Source organism: Carassius carassius, chromosome 27 (genome assembly GCF_963082965.1).
Source record: "Carassius carassius chromosome 27, fCarCar2.1, whole genome shotgun sequence".
In the NCBI taxonomy this organism is placed as follows: domain Eukaryota; kingdom Metazoa; phylum Chordata; class Actinopteri; order Cypriniformes; family Cyprinidae; genus Carassius; species Carassius carassius.
This window is the reverse complement of record NC_081781.1, coordinates 28,958,196-28,979,252: the sequence shown is the minus strand read 5'-3', so window position 1 is coordinate 28,979,252 and position 21,057 is coordinate 28,958,196. Positions and strand designations below refer to the sequence as shown.

At 37.0% G+C, this 21,057-nt stretch overlaps 1 protein-coding gene across 1 annotated transcript in view; it reads right to left on the bottom strand.

Annotated features, from left to right (window-relative positions):
• LOC132107130 (mitogen-activated protein kinase kinase kinase 5-like) overlaps positions 1 to 21,057 on the bottom strand; it is a 43,202-nt gene that overhangs the window by 11,342 nt on the left and 10,803 nt on the right. Inside the window, exons 3-17 of the mRNA XM_059513338.1 lie at positions 20,478 to 20,501; positions 15,303 to 15,496; positions 10,038 to 10,206; positions 8,511 to 8,617; positions 7,562 to 7,732; positions 7,282 to 7,394; positions 6,242 to 6,401; positions 4,721 to 4,874; positions 4,394 to 4,501; positions 3,469 to 3,521; positions 3,189 to 3,284; positions 2,724 to 2,805; positions 2,488 to 2,621; positions 309 to 436; positions 58 to 194 (exon numbers count right to left, since the gene is read on the bottom strand). Of these exons, the coding sequence (XP_059369321.1) occupies positions 58 to 194; positions 309 to 436; positions 2,488 to 2,621; positions 2,724 to 2,805; positions 3,189 to 3,284; positions 3,469 to 3,521; positions 4,394 to 4,501; positions 4,721 to 4,874; positions 6,242 to 6,401; positions 7,282 to 7,394; positions 7,562 to 7,732; positions 8,511 to 8,617; positions 10,038 to 10,206; positions 15,303 to 15,496; positions 20,478 to 20,501 (1,830 nt within the window). The remainder of the gene's footprint in view (positions 1 to 57; positions 195 to 308; positions 437 to 2,487; positions 2,622 to 2,723; positions 2,806 to 3,188; positions 3,285 to 3,468; positions 3,522 to 4,393; positions 4,502 to 4,720; positions 4,875 to 6,241; positions 6,402 to 7,281; positions 7,395 to 7,561; positions 7,733 to 8,510; positions 8,618 to 10,037; positions 10,207 to 15,302; positions 15,497 to 20,477; positions 20,502 to 21,057) is intronic.

The window sequence follows — 21,057 nt, the reverse complement described above, 5'->3', positions numbered from 1 at the left end:
GAGGCTCTCAAAACATTCACATGTACACCTCATTTTATGCACCTCAAGGGTAATTACCTTTATGTCTCTGTGAACTATCTGGTTGTCATGCAGGTATTTGAGACCCTCCAGTATCTGTTTGGTGTAGAAACCGATAGTTGGCTCATTGTTTTTTAGAGGCCCCCACTTTGACCTGAGCAATGCTGACAGACTGCCTGCCATTCACAGCAAAACACAAATATATTTTACATTTGAATAAAGTGGACGAATTTTGGCCTGAAGATGTGTTACCTGTAAGACCACTCTAAAGGTCTAACAATGTGTCTCACCTCCAGGCACCTGCTCCATGAAGATCTTGATGAAGCCGTTCTCGCTGATGGAGCCGAGGTACTGCACGATGTTCTTGTGCTTCAGGTATTTATGCAGGGCGATTTCTTCATGCAGAGGCTGTGAATATCTATCAACACAGAGCCCTTAGATAAACTACTGCTGTGTGATTGCATGAAATCGTATCCTCCTACATTCATTTGTGTGTTATATACACTGTATAAACCCTCAGATGAGAAGTCTGATGCTTTACTGACTGAGCCATCCGGGCTCTTACGGATAACAGCATAATGACAAAACTAACTTGGCCGAACGAACACATCAACACTAGAAATTATGCTTGACAACAGTAACAAGTAATCAGACTTTTTACATTGGATGCATGCCATAATGAAGACAGCTTTGCCATAGAGTACAGTGATGCTGGTTATTATTTTTTACTATATATTAAATATATTCTCATTATTTTTCACACCTGCATGATGTTATGCTATCCTGCTATTTCTTGTGAAATTTACTTTCATTCACTATTATGACATTCTCATTGTAACACAGTACATTTATAGATCAAATCACATACTGTATTGATTCGATATGGGATGCTTACGTTTTTTTTTTGGAATATAGGACTAGGGCTGTAGCTATCGAATATTTTAGTAATCGAGTATTCTACCAAAAAAGTCCATCGATTAATCGAGTAATCGGATAAAATGTGTTTTTGCTTAATTAAAGTGCAATATAAATTATGCAAGATAAAATAAGACTCCTAGGTCTCTTAAAATGAACAAATAAGTTTCCTTTTTTAGAAAAAAATATTGTTATTTTTTAAATGCATAGAATGCAATGCATACATCAAAAATAAACATTTATTACCCATTGTTTCTCTGTCTGTACTTGTACTGTAAACAATGACAATAAAGGTTAACTTAGGTTAATTAGGTTAAAAAGGTTAATTTTGGTTAACAAAGGGGATTTACTATTAAAAATAAAACATGGAAGAAATGTTGTGAGATTAAACCTTAAAAAAAAATTTGATTTTTTTTTTAGTAGTAGGCTATGTACATTCTGCTGAACAATAGCAGAGACGATTTATAAAAGGGCTTTGACAATAGTCTTTAACCAGACTTTTATTTTGACGGGTTGACGTACCTTTACAGTTCTGTGTATGTGATGTGATGCTAGTTTTAATCAAATCAAACGGTCAAATGCTCATGAAGTGACTGTCAGAGCAGTTCTGGAGATGTTGTTCATGTGTTCACGTCTTATTTAGTGAGACAGCAGACGCTGAAATCACCGGAGCGTCACGCGTGCTTCAGTGTGTTTAATAAAGGAAGACGCGCTTCTGCTCCATTCATTAACACAGACACGCAGAACATGCAGGATTCATATTTAAATAGACTGTTCCGGCTTAATATTTACAGATATTAGTCCATATCGTGATTTGATGTAAGTGCAATGACCTATTTTTGATTAATTCATTCAAAATTTTGCAAATTCCGCGTTTAACTGTAAAATCCTTTTTCATGACTGGATTCCGCGATTCCCTCCGCGTTTTCTGCATCGGGGAAATCATAGGGTCCTAGTTGTGGTATGCCAGCTCTATCTTGCACTGGACACACGCCACGACATTCTCTTCACGCTTGCCCGCGCCCTCAAATCAAAACGCTGCTGACTCCTTGCAGTATGCGATTTGTTTCGGACGCAGCGCTTGTGTCTCTTTCCGCTTTGTGAGTGACGTAAACGCATTGTGTCACATTAAAAAAAACATTGCGAAAGAACCTGACGTGAGATTTAAAATAAATTAAAAGAGGCTTTCATTTTTTGTAATCATTTTTTGTAATCGAGTTACTCGAGGAATCGTTTCAGCCCTGTATAGGACAATGCTGAATTTGATGCAACGAGTGGCATTGAGGTTTTGGTAATCAAAATACGATTTAATATAATTTTTTTTTTTACGTTTTAAATCAACCTAGCGTCCAACCGCACAACACTGGTATGAAAAATATGACATTGTGGCAAGTCTTCATGAATGCAATGAGAAAGTACCTTTTGTTATAGTACTCAATAAAGGGCAAAATTTGTCAACCTTGTCAAAATGTTGTTAAAAATAAATAAAACCACTGCTATGAAAGACATTCCTATGCAAAAGATTTGATTTCAAAAAAGGAAACTGTGGCTCACCTACTGTCCCGTTCAGGAATCTCTTTGATGGCTAAGCGCACCTGGTTACTGAGGTCACGACCTGCATAGACTACCCCGAACGTGCCCTTACCCAGAACCACTCTCTCTCCATGCTCATCGTATTCATAATCATACTGCAGGCACACAAGAACACACAGATCACTCAATGTCTTACCTCCCTGTTGTTCAGAACTATATCTAACAGACGTATGCAACATATCCTTATCCTTATTTACCTCTAAAGCCTCGGATTCACACTCAGGCTCTTCTGAGCCTTTCCAGGCCTCCTCAGTGAGAGTGTTTACCAGATCACAGAACCTACACAACACAGACACAAAACACAGACACTGACATGATCACAATCTACAACAAATAAAGTCAAATTAATTAAATGACGGTGCTCATGCTTTAAATACACAAAGATGCACACTGTGCATTACTTTTAGGCCTCATTATAGTGTGCCCTACAAATAGTATAAATAAGATGTATATATATTTTTTTCATTGCATGAGTTTGTAACCGTCTCGTTCTCTTGTCCACTCGTTACTGAAAGGAAATAATTCACTGATAAAATGTCTATTGCTTTTAGAATTACTGGCCGATGCTTTTTGCACTGCTAATTTTTGGAATAAGTCTATACACAACCAAACCTGCAATTTCTGTCCTTAAAGAGTCTATGTCAAACACACACATGACATACCTTTTACAGTGCATCTCTGTGCAGAAATAGATTTGAAAGTCTTCCGAGTTGTTCACCACATACAGAAAACAGCTGCGCTCATCGAATTTGGAGATGCTGAATGCCAAAAAAAGGTGGTGGTAAAAAAATGCTTTATCCTAGGTGAAAAATCCTGTTATGTATTTACATACTATACATATAAAGAGTATCTTTTACCTCACCTTCTAGTAGAAGTGACATTAATGTTCTTAAAAATAAAGTTTTTACCTCACATTTCATCACAAGTTTTTACAGCATTTACCTCACACCTCGTACTGATGTTGCACTGAAGTTCCACTCGTGGATCCCTTTACTCTGAAACACAGAGAGAAACTGTATTCATCCAGATCCAGTGCCAATGACATGAATGAGCAAAGCCCAGCAGGACTGACAGCACTGGAAACATCATAACACTCGCAGTCAATGATGTTCACCATGAACTGACTTTCATTCAGATCTCTTTGATGATATTCAGACTGACTTGTTTCCTCACTGTCCTGTCAGGCAATGACTTTGCAAGCAACGTTTGCGCAAGAAGTTACCTCTTAAAATTTATTTCAGAGAGGCTTTGAGCACAATGGTCTAATTATGTACAACAAAATATAGACACAGTTGGTGAAATAAAGCAAATATTTTATCATTTCAATACTAAATGATACTAAAGAGTCTAAAAGTGTGTTTTAGATTTATGGTTACATTTCAAATGTAAACCTGGGACCTAAATGTTTTCGGTTTACTGCTAGATTTGGGAGGATGGTGGATGAACGTAGAAAAATCAGCCAAAACTTCTGTTGCTGAGTGCTAATTCTGTACCGGCCCATAATTCAGACGCCCCCATTTAAAATCATTATATATCAATAATTAATACACTAAAAAGGCTTGATACAGAGTATCTGCCAAGTACAGAACATTTTAGGAGCTATTTTTAAGACCAGCTCAAATAAAACTAATATACAGTAGTCAACATTTGAAGTAGATCAAAAAAGCTCAAAGAACACATTTTGGGTTTTAGGTTTTGATCCACTTCAAATGTTGAAGGACTACTGTAGTAAACTTACACAAGCTCAAAATAAATAAAACCAGCCGAACATGGAACAGTGTCATGTTCGGATTTGTAAGGATTTAAAGGTTTAATAAGCCAACAAATCCAAAAAGAGCATCTGAAATCCAGAATAGTATGTTATTACTTTGTCGTCGGGGGTCACGTGCCAGATGGACAACGTGTTCTCTTCCACATCGTTGTTGATTGAGAGGTAAGATGGCTGGTAGACTTTAGTGGGCTCCAATATCAAAACCTGCACACACCAAAAACAAATTAAATTAATTCTGACAACAGACAAAGCTTTATTAATGACCCATAACATAATGCAGTGTCTCAAGTCAATACAAAAAAAAAATAATAATCGTCAGAGTGTCTTTTGTGTCTTAAATGGCTTTCTCGCAGTAAGAGTTGTGATGTGGCAATGTAATGCGGCAACTTAGCAGAAGAGTCATTGTGTGAGGAGGGCTCATACAGGAAAACGGACAGAGGTCACATCCTTTTTGGTGGCTTCCACCATGAAGTCCATCCAGAAGTCCACAAGCTCTTGTTTAGGGGACTGTGGATCAGTGGTTGGTTTTGTAAAGTGCTTATAGATGAGAATGGTCTCAACCAGCGAGCGTAGATACCTGAAATACAACATAAAACACCTGAATGAATGAACAATGGCATACTCTAAAAGACTACAAGTATGACTCACGTTTAACAGAGAGCTACATTCTAACATTTTCTGAAGTGTTTGCATGCCTTTTTAAAATTCCTTACTATAAAGCCAGCCCAAGCCGAAGAAGTCCACCCCAAAGTTTTTATACGGTCTCTAGATATGGCTTTGAATATATGATAGGACTAAGAGGTGCAAAAGGTGCATTTGATTCTATTCTCCTCTTAACCGCTAGATTGCACAAAAAAATAAAATGACAACAGAACTTTTCTAACCATCCTGCCCATGGAAATCTGGCTGCTCCTTGGTGCAATTGTGAACAGCAATCCATGTGATTCTGTGCTAATTTGATCTAGTATTTAAATGTTTCAGATTTATGTAGCGAATGAGAATCAATAAAATGACCAAATACCTGTATGTTTTGAGAGATCTTCATAATGATTTTCAATTTTGTTTCAATAACTAAAGAATATGTAAAAGGATGGTATAAAATGCACAGCTGCTGCTATGGATAAAGGCATTGTAATTGTTGCCAGATTTTTTTCATTTCTTGACTTGACATGGTTAAATTAAGTTTAAGGTTAATATAATTAACTAAGTTGGGTGTGCACATTAAAGATAATATTTAACCATATTTTACAATATGAAAGTCATGTAACTGGAAAAAAATAAAAACATATATATACATACATATACATATATATATATATATATATATATATATATATATATATATATATATATATATATATTCCCATAATATATATAATTATTATGGGAACTCCAAGGATTTCAGAATCTTTACATATTAGTTTTTTTTTCTGCTGCAATATTATAATTAAATATTTTAATGACAGGATCTTTATTAAATAAAAAAACACTTCTATGTTTTATTTTCTCACAAAAAGCTGCTCCATCAATGTTTAATAAAAGATTATTTTTTTTACACACTGTGGGAGGAGTGAACAGCACATTTTCCTTGAGGTGTGTTAGAGGTTGAGGTTATATTAGAATATTTACTACAGATCATTTATTTCATTACTTAAAAAAAAAGAAAGAAAGAAAGAAAATATTTCAATAAAAGGTTTCAGTATTATCCATTACTTTCCCAGGCCTGGAAATCAGTTATAAAATTTCCTAAACATGTTTTTTTTATTTGTTTTTTTTTATTCAAAATCAGTGTGAGCAATAGTAATAGCGATAGTAATGTCTTAGCAAACACTAATAATGAATGGCATTTTTTCCAACTATAAATAATACATAACACATTATATAATAACATATGCATATTCTTTTAAACAGTGATGCATGTGAAATGTGAATGTGTGCACATACCAAATGGGAGCTTTAATTTTGAAGAGTTTCTCAGAGGCCTGGATGACTCGGGTGTTGTCGCAGGCCAGAATACTAGCCCCGAGAAAGAAACCAACATCCCAGTAACTCTGTAATCTATCCAAACTGCCCTTCTTCCCCAGGAGACTGCTCAACTTCACACCTACAAGAGACAGATGTTATATTAAGAGTAGTGCAGTCAAACGATTAATCGCATCCAAATCAAAGATTTTGTTTACATAATATACGTATGTGTGTTTATATAAACACACATTCACAAATATATATTTCAGAAAAAAGTTATGTTTATCTATTAAAATATATTTATAATATCAATTATATGAATATAGACATGTAAATATTTTCAAAATATAAACTCAATGTATGTGCATATATATATATATATATAAAAATAGCGAAAATACAAAGAGCACACAGATATATTATGCATACAAAAACTATTATTTTGTATGCGATTAACCGCAATTAATCGTTTGACAGCACTAATTAAGAGGCATATTACATATATATATATGAATGATATGTTGGTTACTCTCACTAATATATGAGACAGACAAGAGCATACTCTCGATTGCTCTTTATTAGCAAGTATCCAAAGTACTATTTCAAAAAATGACAACATTAATATGCTATTTAATTGTTTAATATTGTCAAAATGAGTGTGCACAATTAAGAAAACCAATGCAGACAGATTTTTAATTACAATAAGCAATGCATTCAAGTTTTAATCCTAGACTAAAACCTCTCTTGAATATAATGCACCGCTCAACTGATTTAATACATATTAATAACAAAGGTTTTTTCATATGAGTGTGATTCCCTGAATCAGTGAGTTGTTTGCTCGAGAACCACTACAAACTGATTGGTCAGATTCTGCAAAACCTTCTAGAACTGAACTAAGTACACTGTTCACTATCGACAAACAAAATGTTCATCCTCTCTATATTCTATATTATATACTCTATATAGGTCGAATAGGTGAGTGCCAACCCAGTATTATAGAAAGGGTCAATCAAACGCACCTGCTTTACGCAGCTCAAAGGAGGAGTCAAACTGATGACCTGCAGCCAGTAGCAGCACTGCATAGTTTATACCAGAGTGCAGCGTGGGCTCCGATTCAAAACCTTTTCTAAACCTGTACATGGAGAAAAGAAAAGTACAGTACAATGCCATTGCTCCTGTTACTCTGGCCACTTCATTGGTGAATCTGTCAAAAACTGCAATGGTCCTACAAACAGATCTCATTTTGATCACACAATATTATTTCGATTTTGTGTGTGAAATGTGAGCTGAAGTCCTCACCAGTGCATGCCTTGATCTCTGCTATCCGTGTCGGTGAAATGAGAGTCCAGGAACATATCCTTATAGATTCGGCCTACCAAACAATAAATATCGGACGCCACCTGCTCATTTGTGTTCACCAATGGCAACATAATGTCCAGAGCCTTCTGTCTGTCTCCTGCTAAGTTTCTCCTGCAGAAACAGACCAAAAAGAGATGGGGAAATTCAGAAATTAACCAAAACAATATTCTGGAATTAAATGTTAGGCACGGTCAACTATATGTAAGTCTTTGTATAGGCTACTTTAATGTGTAAACGCCACGACCCTGTGCTGCTTTATTGCTTTAAAGTACCACTGACTCAACCAATGGTGTGAGTCTGGAACAAGGCCATGTTCAGAAGATCTCTCATCAATGGTCTCCAGGATGTTATTCGTATACTACTTCATGTCCAAAGCAGGCACTGCATGCTATTTCTGTTTAACTCAGTTTGTATTATAATCGCATTGTCCCACTTCACATTCCTGTATGCACTACGTTCAAAAGTTTGGAGAAGTTTAAGGAAATGAATACTTTTATTTAGCAAGGACACATTCTATTGATCAAAATAAATAGTTGTTGTAACTTTAAACAATCTGGAAAAAGGCAGCATAAACAGACCAACCTTTTTCAACATAAGAATCATTGTTTCTTGAGGACTGAATCAGCATATTAGAATGATTTCTCAAGGATCATGTGACAATTTCTATTTCACAATATATCTGGTCTTACTGTATTCTTGATCAAATAACTGCAGCCTTGGTGAGCTTAGTGAGGCCTTATTGAAAAACATCAACTTCTGATCGTGTGATTAGGATTACGTGGAGTCACACAGCATTTTAACATTCAGTGTAAAGTTAGTAAAATGACTTGATGTTGTAAATCTAGGACAACTGTGCCTAGTTAAGACACAGTGAGGTGTTCAGTGTCACCTGTTGAGGGCAAAGGCGTAGTGGAACTTTATGTGAGGATGAGCCACTGGGTCAAAGGTCGGCAGATTTTCCAGTGTTTCAACTAACTTCACAATGGATTCATAATCCTACAAACAGATCACCACAAAACAAAAAAGAAACCGTTCACAGAAAATCAATATTTAATATACAATATTATGAACTTACACTCATTTACAACACATGAAAAAAACACTACGAAGGAAAATCGTAAAGAATAATTCTGTCGTTAAAGTGCATTCAGTTCCCTCGTACACTGTATTTCTTAAACCTTTAGTAAATAATAAAAAAACACAATGTTCAAACACAATGACTCTAAAATGCATTTGCTTTCTACTTCATTCAAACAAAAGCACTAAAATATTAATGATATCCTCTTTAAAAAAAAAAAACAAGAGTTATAGCTTGAGCTTTGATTAAAAAGTTCAATGTATTGCACTGCACTATGGTTTTCAACTCGAAAGTAAGTAATTGAAAGTAATAATGTCTGATTCATTAACAAACAGTTCTTAGTTTATGTAAAAAAATCATAAGTCAGTCTTTCATTCATGTCCAATTATTAAAACCTGTCAAGTATGTGATGTCTGGTGATGATGTAATGATGTACAAGAATCAATGAATCAAGTTGAAACAAGAATGATTCATTTAACCAAAACCAAATGAGTCCAACCTCTTAATGATTTTTAGGTAATTATTAATACATGACCAGCCATATTTTTACATTAACACCCACTTAATTCTGTTGAACAATGCTGGCATGAAGGAGGTTAGCAAACATAAAGAGGTAATTAACATACACAAACTTAAAGAAAAAGTTACATTTTAAGGCTTTAAGATTGTTTTCTTACTTTAGTGCAAGAAACATGGACTACAAGTAGGCATCAGGAACGAATGCTATAAAAGTGTCGAATGTGGCTTAATGAATGAGGAAATTAATGTAACAAAAGGTAAGGAAACTAGGTAACTGTAGTTAACAGTCATTTATCATACTTTTTACTTGTAAAGAAACTTACCGCCAAGGTTTGTCTGAGTTATAGCAGACTTCCTTTTCTTCTCTTCTTCATTTTTAACAGGAAAGGTACTAACAGTCCCAACTAAATGTGGACACGCTGAACCCGTTAGACACTTGTGTAATATTTACAAAACTGTGTTCACAGTTGCCCTGTAGACTTCCGTCGTAAGAGCATTACTGTACAAACGATTTTAGATCGTTTTAAAGACTGAGACACAATACTTTTTGGAGAAATAAAACGGTATGTGACAGAGCATTCAGGCGAAGTGAGAAAACAGAATCGCAAAAATAATTGAAATAATTGAAAAATAATTAGCAGTACTGCAAGATTTAAAAAAATAATCATCAACTTTAACTTGTCTTGAACCTGGCACATCCTGTGAAAGTGTGACCTAAATCAACCAAAAACATACTCCCTTCACTCAATTCACCAGTGCATACACGTCAGGCATAAAGAAAACGTGCAGAACAACCAAAAGTCTACGTGATGCAGTCACCTGAATATCTCTGTATGATAGAAGGAGGTTGATGACGACATCGGCTGAAAGACACTCAACGTTATCGAGCCGCTGCTGGATCCGTCTGAGCTCAGCCGCTAGCTCGGCTCCGGTGTAAAGCTCACGCGCTTTACGAATCTCATTCAGAACCGTCTCGCGGAAGTACTGGCTACACAAGCACACAAAACAGACAAAGGGAAAAGTTACTGAACTATGCAGGAATGGAAACACACATTGCAGATTCACAGAAGTTATCATCATACACTCACACTGAGCAAACAATTATAGGAACAACGTTTCAGCCCCAAAGATGATTCGTATGAAATATCTCCACTGATGGCTACCAGTGTATTCAGTATATAATGACCCTAAATTTCAATACACAGGAAATGCAAAAATGCCCCTGTATAAGTTTGCGTTACATTTCTTTATGACATAAATAAGCACACATAAGCAAAATACTTTTAATAATGTATCCTTTCTCTTTATTTCACCAACAAAAATAGATCCAAACAAAGCACTCACAGAATAGTTGTGCGACCCCAAGCAAACAAACATATCAACAAATCAATTCAATGAGCCATTCATTACAACATTGAATTAATCAGTCGATTGAATTAATTGGTTAAATGAATGCCTCAAAGATCATCTTAAGACAGTGACTTTGTATATTTCAGTATTCAAACAATTTTGAAAACAATATTATTATTAACAAACTTGATGTGGGTCACGCTCCTACGATGTGACAGCACTTACAGATCTTTGTTTCAGTTGTTTCTGTGATGTGCTGAAATATAATTACAAGCACTTCATACGTTTCAAAGGCTTTTATCGACAATTACATGACATTTATGCAAAGAGTCAGTATTTGCAGTGTTGGCCCTTCTTTTTCAGGACCTCTGCAATTGGACTGGGCATGCTCTCAATCAACTTCTGGGCCAAATCCTGACTGATAGCAACCCATTCTTTCATAATCACTTCTTGGAGTTTGTCAGAATTAGTGGGTTTTTGTTTGTCCACCCGCCTCTTGAGGATTGACCACAAGTTCTCAATGGGATTAAGATCTGGGGAGTTTCCAGGCCATGGACCAAAGATTTCAACATTCTGGTCCCTGAGCCACTTAGTTATCACTTTTGCCTTATGGCACGGTGCTCCATCGTGCTGGAAAATGCATTGTTCTTCACCAAACTGTTGTTGGATTGTTGGAAGAAGTTGCTGTTGGAGGGTGTTTTGGTACCATTCTTTATTCATGGCTGTGTTTTTGGGCAGAATTGTGAGGGAGCCCACTCCCTTGGATGAGAAGCAACCCCACACATGAATGGTGTCAGGATGCTTTACTGTTGGCATGACACAGGACTGATGGTAGCGCTCACCTTTTCTTCTCCGGACAAGCCTTTTTCCAGATGCCCCAAACAATCGGAAAGGGGCTTCATCGGAGAATATGACTTTGCCCCAGTCCTCAGCAGTCCATTCACTATACTTTCTGCAGAAGATCAATCTGTCCCTGATGTTTTTTTTTGGAGAGAAGTGGCTTCTTTGCTGCCCTTCTTGACACCAGGTCATCTTCCAAAAGTCTTCGCCTCACTGTGCATGCAGATGTGCTCACACCTGCCTGCTGTCATTCCTGAGCAAGCTCTGCACTGGTGGCACTCCGATCCCGCAGCTGAACCCTCTTTAGGAGACGATCCTGGCGCTTGCTGGACTTTCTTGGACGCCCTGAAGCCTTCTTTACAAGAATTGAACCTCTTTCCTTGAAGTTCTTGATGATCCTATAAATTGTTGATTTAGGTGCAATCTTAGTAGCCACAATATCCTTGCCTGTGAAGCCATTTTTATGCAACGCAATGATGGCTGCACGCGTTTCTTTGCAGGTCACCATGGTTAACAATGGAAGAACAATGATTTCAAGCATCACCCTCCTTTTAACATGTCAAGTCTGCCATTCTAACCCAATCAGCCTGACATAATGATCTCCAGCCTTGTGCTCGTCAACATTCTCACCTGAGATAACAAGACGATTACTGAAATGATCTCAGCAGGTCCTTTAATGACAGCAATGAAATGCAGTGGAAAGGTTTTTTTGGGATTAAGTTAATTTTCATGGCAAAGAAGGACTATGCAATTCATCTGATCACTCTTCATAACATTCTGGAGTATATGCAAATTGCTATTATATAAACTTAAGCAGCAACTTTTCCAATTTCCAATATTTATGTAATTCTCAAAACTTTTGGCCACGACTGTATTAATATGTGGTTTGAATAAAATATATGCTTCATATAGACTAATATCCTAATACAGCTCATACTTTCCATTTGCACTGCTTTTTCAAACATAATTTGATGCCACTTTGATAATTTATTTTTAAAGGAATTATTGCCTGTAGGGTGATTAGATTCACTGCTGAGGACTGGTGTCCATGTCCGATTATGAAATCTTTGAGTTATCCTGCATTGAGGGTTTGTCATTTTGTCGATGCTAAATAGTTTGTCTAAATTATTATGGCATTAGGGCATGACATTCACACTTATTGAGGAAGGGTGGGTGATATGACCAAAATCTTAAACCATATCATGCACTTTTCTGACAGATATACACCTCACCTAACTGTGGCTGAAAACCAAAATGTTCTGAATCAAAACAGGAACCTTATATTGCATTGACATTTATGCATTTGGTAGGCGCTTTTATCCAAAGCCACTTGCAGAGCATTTAAGCGATACATCAGGTTTATGCATCCCATGGAAATCAAACCCATGGCATTGGCATTTTTATACATTTACATTTAATCATTTAGCAGACGCTTTTATCCAAAGCGACTTTCAAATGAGAGCAATAGAAGCAATGAGACCAACAAGAGAACAACAACAGTATACGAGTGCCATGACAAGTCTCTAGGGCTGTCACTTTTTATTTGATATTCGAATATGCATTCGAACATGACGTGAAATATCCGTAATCGAACGATAAATAAAATATCAGTTTTTTAAAATGCCATTTTTTACAGTCTTAGGCCGTTTGTTTTTTATTTTATTTTTTGCCATCTTATCCAGTAGAGGACACTCTAGACGTAGTGTAGCGTAGGCCCATGACCAAATCACGCGAATAAGAGCTAGTAGCCAGGCATGTCTGTGCGTTTCGAACATGTGTAACTTCTCCACCGCGGGGAACATTGTAAATAAAAAGACAGCCGCACTTGATCCAGATCAAGTTGATAGACCGGTGTTTCTTCCAAACAATATTAAGAAATGAACTAGGCTATGCTATATGCCTTACTCCTGCTGCTGTTTAAGTCGTCACGTTATTGTTCGTGCCTGTTCTGAATCGTTTTTTTTTGTTTGTTTTTTTCATTTAGCCTAATGTTGTGGGATATGCATAGTGGCACTTCATACTAGTTGATATTCATACAAGTTGATAACCTGCTGTTTCAAACATTAAGTAAAAAAATAATAATCCAGACAGTCCTGTTTATGACTCACTGTTAATACATTTGTGATTGAATCTCCATTAGGCTACGGTGGGTTTTTTTATCCGCGGGGAGTGGGGGGTAGATATTTGAATATATTCGAATACATTGCATGATAGTCGATATCCTTGCGAATTTGATTTTTCTCAAAAGTGACAGCCCTACAAGTCTCAGTTCAGAACCCATAGCTATGTTTTTTTTTTTAGAATAGACAAGGAAAGGTTAGTGCTAGTATAAGTTAGTCAAGTGCTGTTGAAAAAAATGAGTCTTTAGATGTTTTTTGAAAATGGGTAAAGACTCGGCTGTTTGGATTAAGATTGGGAGGTCATTCCACCGGCTGGGCACGGTCCAGGAAAAGGTTGAGTTATACTTTTAGAGCTGCAGAAATAATTGACTAACTTCACTTGAAAACTATTATGCAACTTTTACCTGATAATAATATTTACAATATAGCAAATTTCAACTGGTTGATTGTTGATATCATCACCAGAATGTATGATATTATATATATATATATATTAGTGCTGTCAACGTTAACGCGTTAACGCATGCGATTAATTTTTGTCTGGTTTAACGTGTCAAAATATTTAACGCAATTAACGCAGCATCCGTATTTTCTGCCATCCGTTGGCTAGCTTTACATTATATGATCACGCTCTTATTCATTTAAATGCTTTTAAACATTTCAAGCGCGGCAAGACAAAAGAGAATGCGCTGTCTGTGAATGCCCTTATGTGACACATACACACGTACACACGTACACACACACACGTACACACACACACACACACACACACACACACACACACACACACAATGCATAGACAGGGCGCCAGAATCCAGTTCTCTTAAGCGCTTGAACTAACAATAAACATCTCAAAGTGCCAGTTTTGTCGATTATCCTCATAAGAGCAATCTTAAATGATTTATATAAAGTCTAAAATGAACAAAAAGAGTTGTGAGAGAATGAGGCGAGATCCATAGACAGTATATAAACGGTGAGATCCGCGTGTCTGTCTGCTCTTAAAGGGACAGCAGCCAATAAAGCTTCCTGTCAGTAAAGGTAAAGAACAAAGGGAACAGAGAAAATGACTCGCTGCTCTTGACTAAATAACTTTTGTAGCTTTAAAAAGGATTAACTATTTAATTTATAGTTTATGCAGTGCAGACTGCATATAACTTTGATAACTTCATTAAATTTCTGTATATTTCCTAACTGTTAAGACAGGAAGGGCAGGAGTAAACATGACATTTATTATGGGTTTATGTTAGCATTGTTTTAAGTTTACTTAAATTAAAAACTGTTATATTTTTGAAGCCTAATAATAAATGTAAAAAAAAAAAAAAATCAGTAGCTGTATTAATATCAGTAATACTGGCCTTCATTCATAAAAAGATGTCATTTAAACAAGCATTTAAATTTAACTGTGAAATTATTACATAAAAAAATATATTAAAAACGTACAAAAACATTTCTTTTTTTATTGCGATTAATCACAGAAAAAATGTGTGATTAATCTAGTTAAAGTTTTTAATCGATTGACAGCACTAATATATATATATATATATATATGTATATATACATACGTATATATATGTATGTATGCATGTACTGGAACTGAAACAATGTGAAAAACAATAAACAAATAATACATAAGCGTGGGTGATAAGACCAAAATTTGAAACCATATCATGTGTCATTCTGTTTATGGCTGTTGTATTACTGCTCTAAATGGCTTTTAGTGAGCTGTGAGATGAAAATGAGAAGTGAGGAGATAAAGGAGGTAGTGAGTTCCCACCAGGTGTTGGTCTTGCAGCTGGTGAGCAGTTGAGTGAGTCTGTCCAGCAGTGGCATACAGATGGGCCCCAGCAGGGCCTCAAAGCTGGGCTGCATCAGTTCACTCAGACCCTTCATCAGACTGCCCTCACAGCAATACACCTTATTCTGAGGCGTCACCATGTATGGGATGAACGTGTAGTTAGCGGCACATGTCTGGAAAAAGAGCAAATAGGAAATATGTCCAGAAGATGAGCAAACGCTAAAGAATAAATTAATAATAAGCAGGTATATCATGCCCCAAAAATGGGTTGTGGACAGCAGGAGAAAAAAATAAATAAACACATGATTTAGAGTCATTTGGCAGTTTGATGTGTTTTCTTGGCCACCTACAGTACATCATTGTATTTCATATCTGACAAATCTCCTGTAGTTAAGTCATAAACCTCTACGAGTTATCCTGCCCCTAATTATTTTGTTGGCTAAAACAGTTTTTGGTACCCAATTATGAAATCCTACAACAAAGCTTGTTGCAAAAGTCTCAAACTCTAATAATGTCTGTCAAATTGCTTATCTCCTACAACATGATACAACCAAACATAAAAATAATTTTCAATAATTTTCAAATTTTCAGGTTAGTTCAGCCAAAAATGAAAATTTGATGTTTTTCTGCTTACCCCAGGGCATCCAAGATGTAGGTGACCGTGTTTCTTCAGTAGAACACAAACTGAGATATTTTTTAAGGTTTTTTATTTTATTTTATTTTTTACCTCTAATTCACATAATGTCCAAACTTGTTAGACCATTGACACTCCTAATTGAGATTGTAGATAGACTGTCAATAGTCCATTTGAGAGAAAGGTGGCAGTAATGCACTTATAAGTCTGTGATCCGCCATAAAGCGAGAAGACGCCTCACCAGCAAGCTGTGTTTTGAGGAGGCGCTCATACAGTTCAGACAGTTGAGGCATTTCAGTGCATCAGAGGTAAAATAAAAACAATATAAACAATTTTCCTTCACAGACCGATCCTTTTGTATCGTTAGACATCAATGTATCATCATATCACAGTCACTGGAAACACCAGAGGCAAAGCCCCGCTCACCGGACACATTATCCCTCTCTCCAGCATCTCCACTTGGAATTGGTGTATGCTGGGTAGAGCTGAAGATCTTTACCTGAACCCCACGGGACCCAATGCGACCCGACGGGTTCGGTTGGGTTCGGGCTTAATTTATATAATTTTACGCGGACTCGGGCCGGGCTCGAGCTTGTGCTCCGGAGGTAAATGAGCGGTCATGTGATGTGTTTCGATTAGCGCGAGAAAGATGCGAAAATGGGTGCTGAGTTGGTGTAGCAGAGGCTTGCCTCTGGTGATTACGTTTTGGTTGCACCAGCAACTAAAGCAAAGTCTGAGGTGTGAAAAGTTTTGACCATGTTTATAATGAGAATATTGAGTGAATAATGAGGCACCGTCAGTGAGCGCAGGAACGCGCTGAAGCCATCTACAGTGGATTCAATCATTTTCCTCCACAAAAACATGTAGGCTTAGCCTAATCTTTGTGAGTAAAGGTTTTTCAAATGATAACTAAATATTCATTGAGTCTTAAATGCATACTGTAGACAGAGTGCATAGGATAATGTTGGCATTCTTTTATTAAATGTCAGCTGATAGTGGCGAAGCAAATCCAGCGGAGCCTTTATCTTAATTTCGTTATTGCCACATACCCATCTTAATTAAACATTTATCTTATTTAAATTTGTTAAAAAGACTCGTTTTTATTGGTGCGTTGGTCTATTTATAGGCTAAATGAGCCTATGTCTGTGCTAAGATGTTACGATGTTACAGGACTTATTTTATTTCTTTATTCCAATTTCCAAGTGGCCTATAGTCTACGTTAGTCACGAATACATTGTTAAAACACGTATAAATGACTCATTCTTGACAAAAAGGCAAAAGAGCTGTGTGTGTGCGCACATTTGAATAATGTCAGGCTGTAAATGTGTTTGGGCTTTTAAAAAGCTGTCAATCAAAATGTACTTGTCGGGCTTGGGCCGAAACCTGTCGGGCCTGACTTTTATGGCCCGATTACAGCTCTAATGCTGGGACTAAACTCTCACACTCATTCATTGCAAGCCCGCAGATATCAACAAAAAAACGGCGGGCCCCCCAACCACCAAAGCCTGTGGGCCCTGCTCCTGTGAGAGCTCTCCGACCACTGCCACAACGCCAGGGCCCAAACCCTCTATCTGCTGAAGGTGAACCAAAAACTACTGATAGCAGCTCTCAGTGATATGTGTCAGGTCCCCGCTATAATAGCAGCAACATTCACAAATGTTTACAGAACAAGCGGGAACCCAGTGTGCCTGTAGCTTTCTCTATTTCAGTTTTATCACGTGATAGAAAGTCTAAGGCCTTCTCAAGCCGAAGGGCAAACTCATCTAATCTGCGGCTTATTATGCATCAAACTAAAATTGATGTAAAGACACAAAGCACAGCCATCAAGTTAGCATCTTCAAACATTTGCTCACAAAAAAATTATTATTTCTAATCAATGACTTTATAACCACAAACAATCTGGATTTTATTTTTCTAAACGAAACATGGCTAGAAGACAGCTGCAACGCAACAGTCCTCAATGAAGCAGCCCCTCCTAACTTCACTTACATGAGTGTCTGCAGGACTGTTAGGAGAGGTGGAGGTGTAGCTGCTCTACTTAATCTAGTTTATCATTATTTTCAGGCCTCCAAAATACTCTCCAGCCTTTGTTGAAGAGATCACAGAAATGTTATCAATGATTTCCTCAGAGTTTGACTGTTTTGCTATTGCAGGGGATTTTAAAATTCACATAGATAATGCAGAAAACAAAACTACAAAAGAAATGATAACGGTTCTAAACACCTTTGACCTGATTCAGCATGTGCATGGACCCACACACAAAGGTGGACACACTCTAGACTTAATCATCAGTAGGGGTCTAAACATTTCATCCATTGTTATTAAGGACGTAGCACTATCTGATCACTTCGGTATTTTCTTTGATATTTTGATCTCTGCTACCACTGAATCTAGATCTGTCTCTGTCAGAAGGAGATGCATTAACGAGAACACAAGTGTACTATTTATGGAGGCAATATCTTTAACACCAAGCAGTTCGGCAGACTCCGTTGATCTTTTCCTTGATTCCTTCAACTCAAAAGTTAAGAATGTTATTGATGATATTGATCCAAAAATAGTCAGTAAGAAAACAAACAGACAGAAATCAGTTTAGAGAAGATCAACAGCAGTTCAGACCATGAAAAGACAATGCAGAAATGCCGAGTGGATGTGGCGGAAGAAAAAACTTGAAATTCACTATAGCATCTATAAAGACAGCCTTCATGCTTTTAATGTGAAACTAGCCACAGCTAGACAGAATTTCTTCTCAAACCTTATAAACAGTAACTTAAACAACACTCGTACTCTTTTTGCCACTGTTGAGAGACTGACAAACCCCCCAACTCAGGTTCCCAGTGAAATGCTCTCAGACAGCAAATGCAATGAGTTTGCATCCTTCTTTTCTGAGAAGATCATCAATATCAGGAAGGCGATTAGCACATCCTCAAGCAATGCAGAGGTCAGACAGATTTGGCCACAATATCAAAAAGATACTATGTCTTCTTTTGAAACAATTGATAGCAAAATTTTGGAAGAAATAGTGCAGCACCTAAAATCTTCAACCTGCTATCTTGACACACTTCCCACATCTTTTTTCAAAAGTGTGCTTAACTATTTAGAAGCAGATCTCTTAGAAGTGGTGAATGTCTCACTTCTTTCTGGGACATTGCCAAACTCCCTAAAAACTGCTGTTGTTAAGCCCCTCCTGAAAAAAAAGCAATCTTGATAACACCATTTTGAGCAATTATAGACCAATATATAATCTTCCTTTTATAGGCAAAATTATAGAAAAAGTAGTCTTTAATCAGCTGAACAAATACTTAAACTCAAATATCAGTGCTGGTATTGCTAGATCTCAGTGCAGCGTCTGACACTGTCGTATCATAACATACTACTAGAGAGACTGGAAAACTGGGTCGGGCTTTCTGGGATGGTACTCAAATGGTTCAGGTCATACTTAGAAGTGGACGTCCATGACATGCGGAGTCCCACAAGGGTCAATTCTTGCACCGCTCTTGTTTAGCCTGAATATGCTTCCACTAAGTCAAATAATGAGAAAGAACCAAATTGCCTATCACAGCTATGCTGATGATACCCAGATTTACCTAGCTTTATCTCCAAATGACTACAGCCCCATTGACTCCCTCTGCCAATCTATTGGTGAAATTAATAGTTGGATGTGCCAGAACTTTCTTCAGTTAAACAAGGAAAAAACTGAGGTTATTGCATTTGGAAACGAAGATGAAGTTTTCAAGGTGAATGCATACCTTGACTCTAGGGGTCAAACAACTAAAAATCAAGTCAGGAATCTTGGTGTGATTCTGGACACAGACCTTAGTTTCAGTAGTCATTTCAAAGCAGTAACTAAATCAGCATACTATCATTTAAAAAACATTGCAAGAATTAGATGTTTTGTTTCCAGCCAAGACTTGGAGAAACTTGTTCATGCCTTTATCATCAGCAGGGTGGACTATTGTAATGGGCTCCTCACCGGCCTTCCCAAAATGACCATTAGACAGCTGCAGCTCATCCAGAACGCTGCTGCCAGGATTCTGACTAGAACCAGAAAATCTGAGCATATCACACCAGTCCTCAGGTCCTTACACTGGCTCCTAGTTACATTTAGGATTGATTTTAAAGTACTTTTACTCGTTTATAAATCACTCTATGACCTAGGACCGAAATACAGACCACTCAGATCATTAGGATCGAGTCAGTTAGAAATACCAAGGGTTAAACAAGGGGAGTCCTCCGTTAGTTACTATGCCGCCCGCAGCTGGAATCAGCTTCCAGAAGAGATCAGATGTGCTAAAACACTAGTCACATTTAAATCTAGACTCAAAACCAATATCCCAGTTTGTTTTCTACTGAAGAAACAAAATCATCTTGGATGCCCTGGGGTAAGCAGATAAACATCAAAATTTTCATTTTTGGGTGAACTATGCCTTTAAGAAAGGAGGCAAACAAAGACTTCCTTCTTTCTGTTTGAAAATGATAGCAAATGAACATGCGGCAGAGAGGAAGTAAAGATTAAGACTTACCATATTCTTCTGACATATCACCTCCTGTATGAGACAAACAGCAGACACAAATGAATTGGTGGTATTAACGACCAGGACTGAAATCTATCAATAACATCCAACAGAACATTCTGTGTGTGTGTGTGTGTGTGTGTGTGTGTGTGTGTGTGTGTGTGTGTGTGTGTGTGTGTGTGTGTGAGACCATGTTCGGAACACTATACTGGTTTAACTAGGTCTGAGGTATATTCTGTTTCTGTTGAGCATGCCCTTTGCTCAACTTGGCCATCCAGTTCCATTTACAACAATAAATCAAAAGTGATCACTAATACTGTCAATACCTTGTGGGGATGTTTCTTTGAACTTTTAAAGCACAGTATCATGTTTGATTTAAAAAAAAAAATCTCCTAAACCAGTATAATTTGCAGAGAAAAACAAGTGTAAACACTGATGTGTTCAAATGAATGCCTGTTCTGCAATTCTTAATTCCAGTTATGATAAACTGGACATGGTGAATTAAACATTCACTGTAATAACACCATGATTCTTCAACAATGTAGCATGCTACAGGTAAAAACCTTATCGATGCATATTGTAGAGTGTT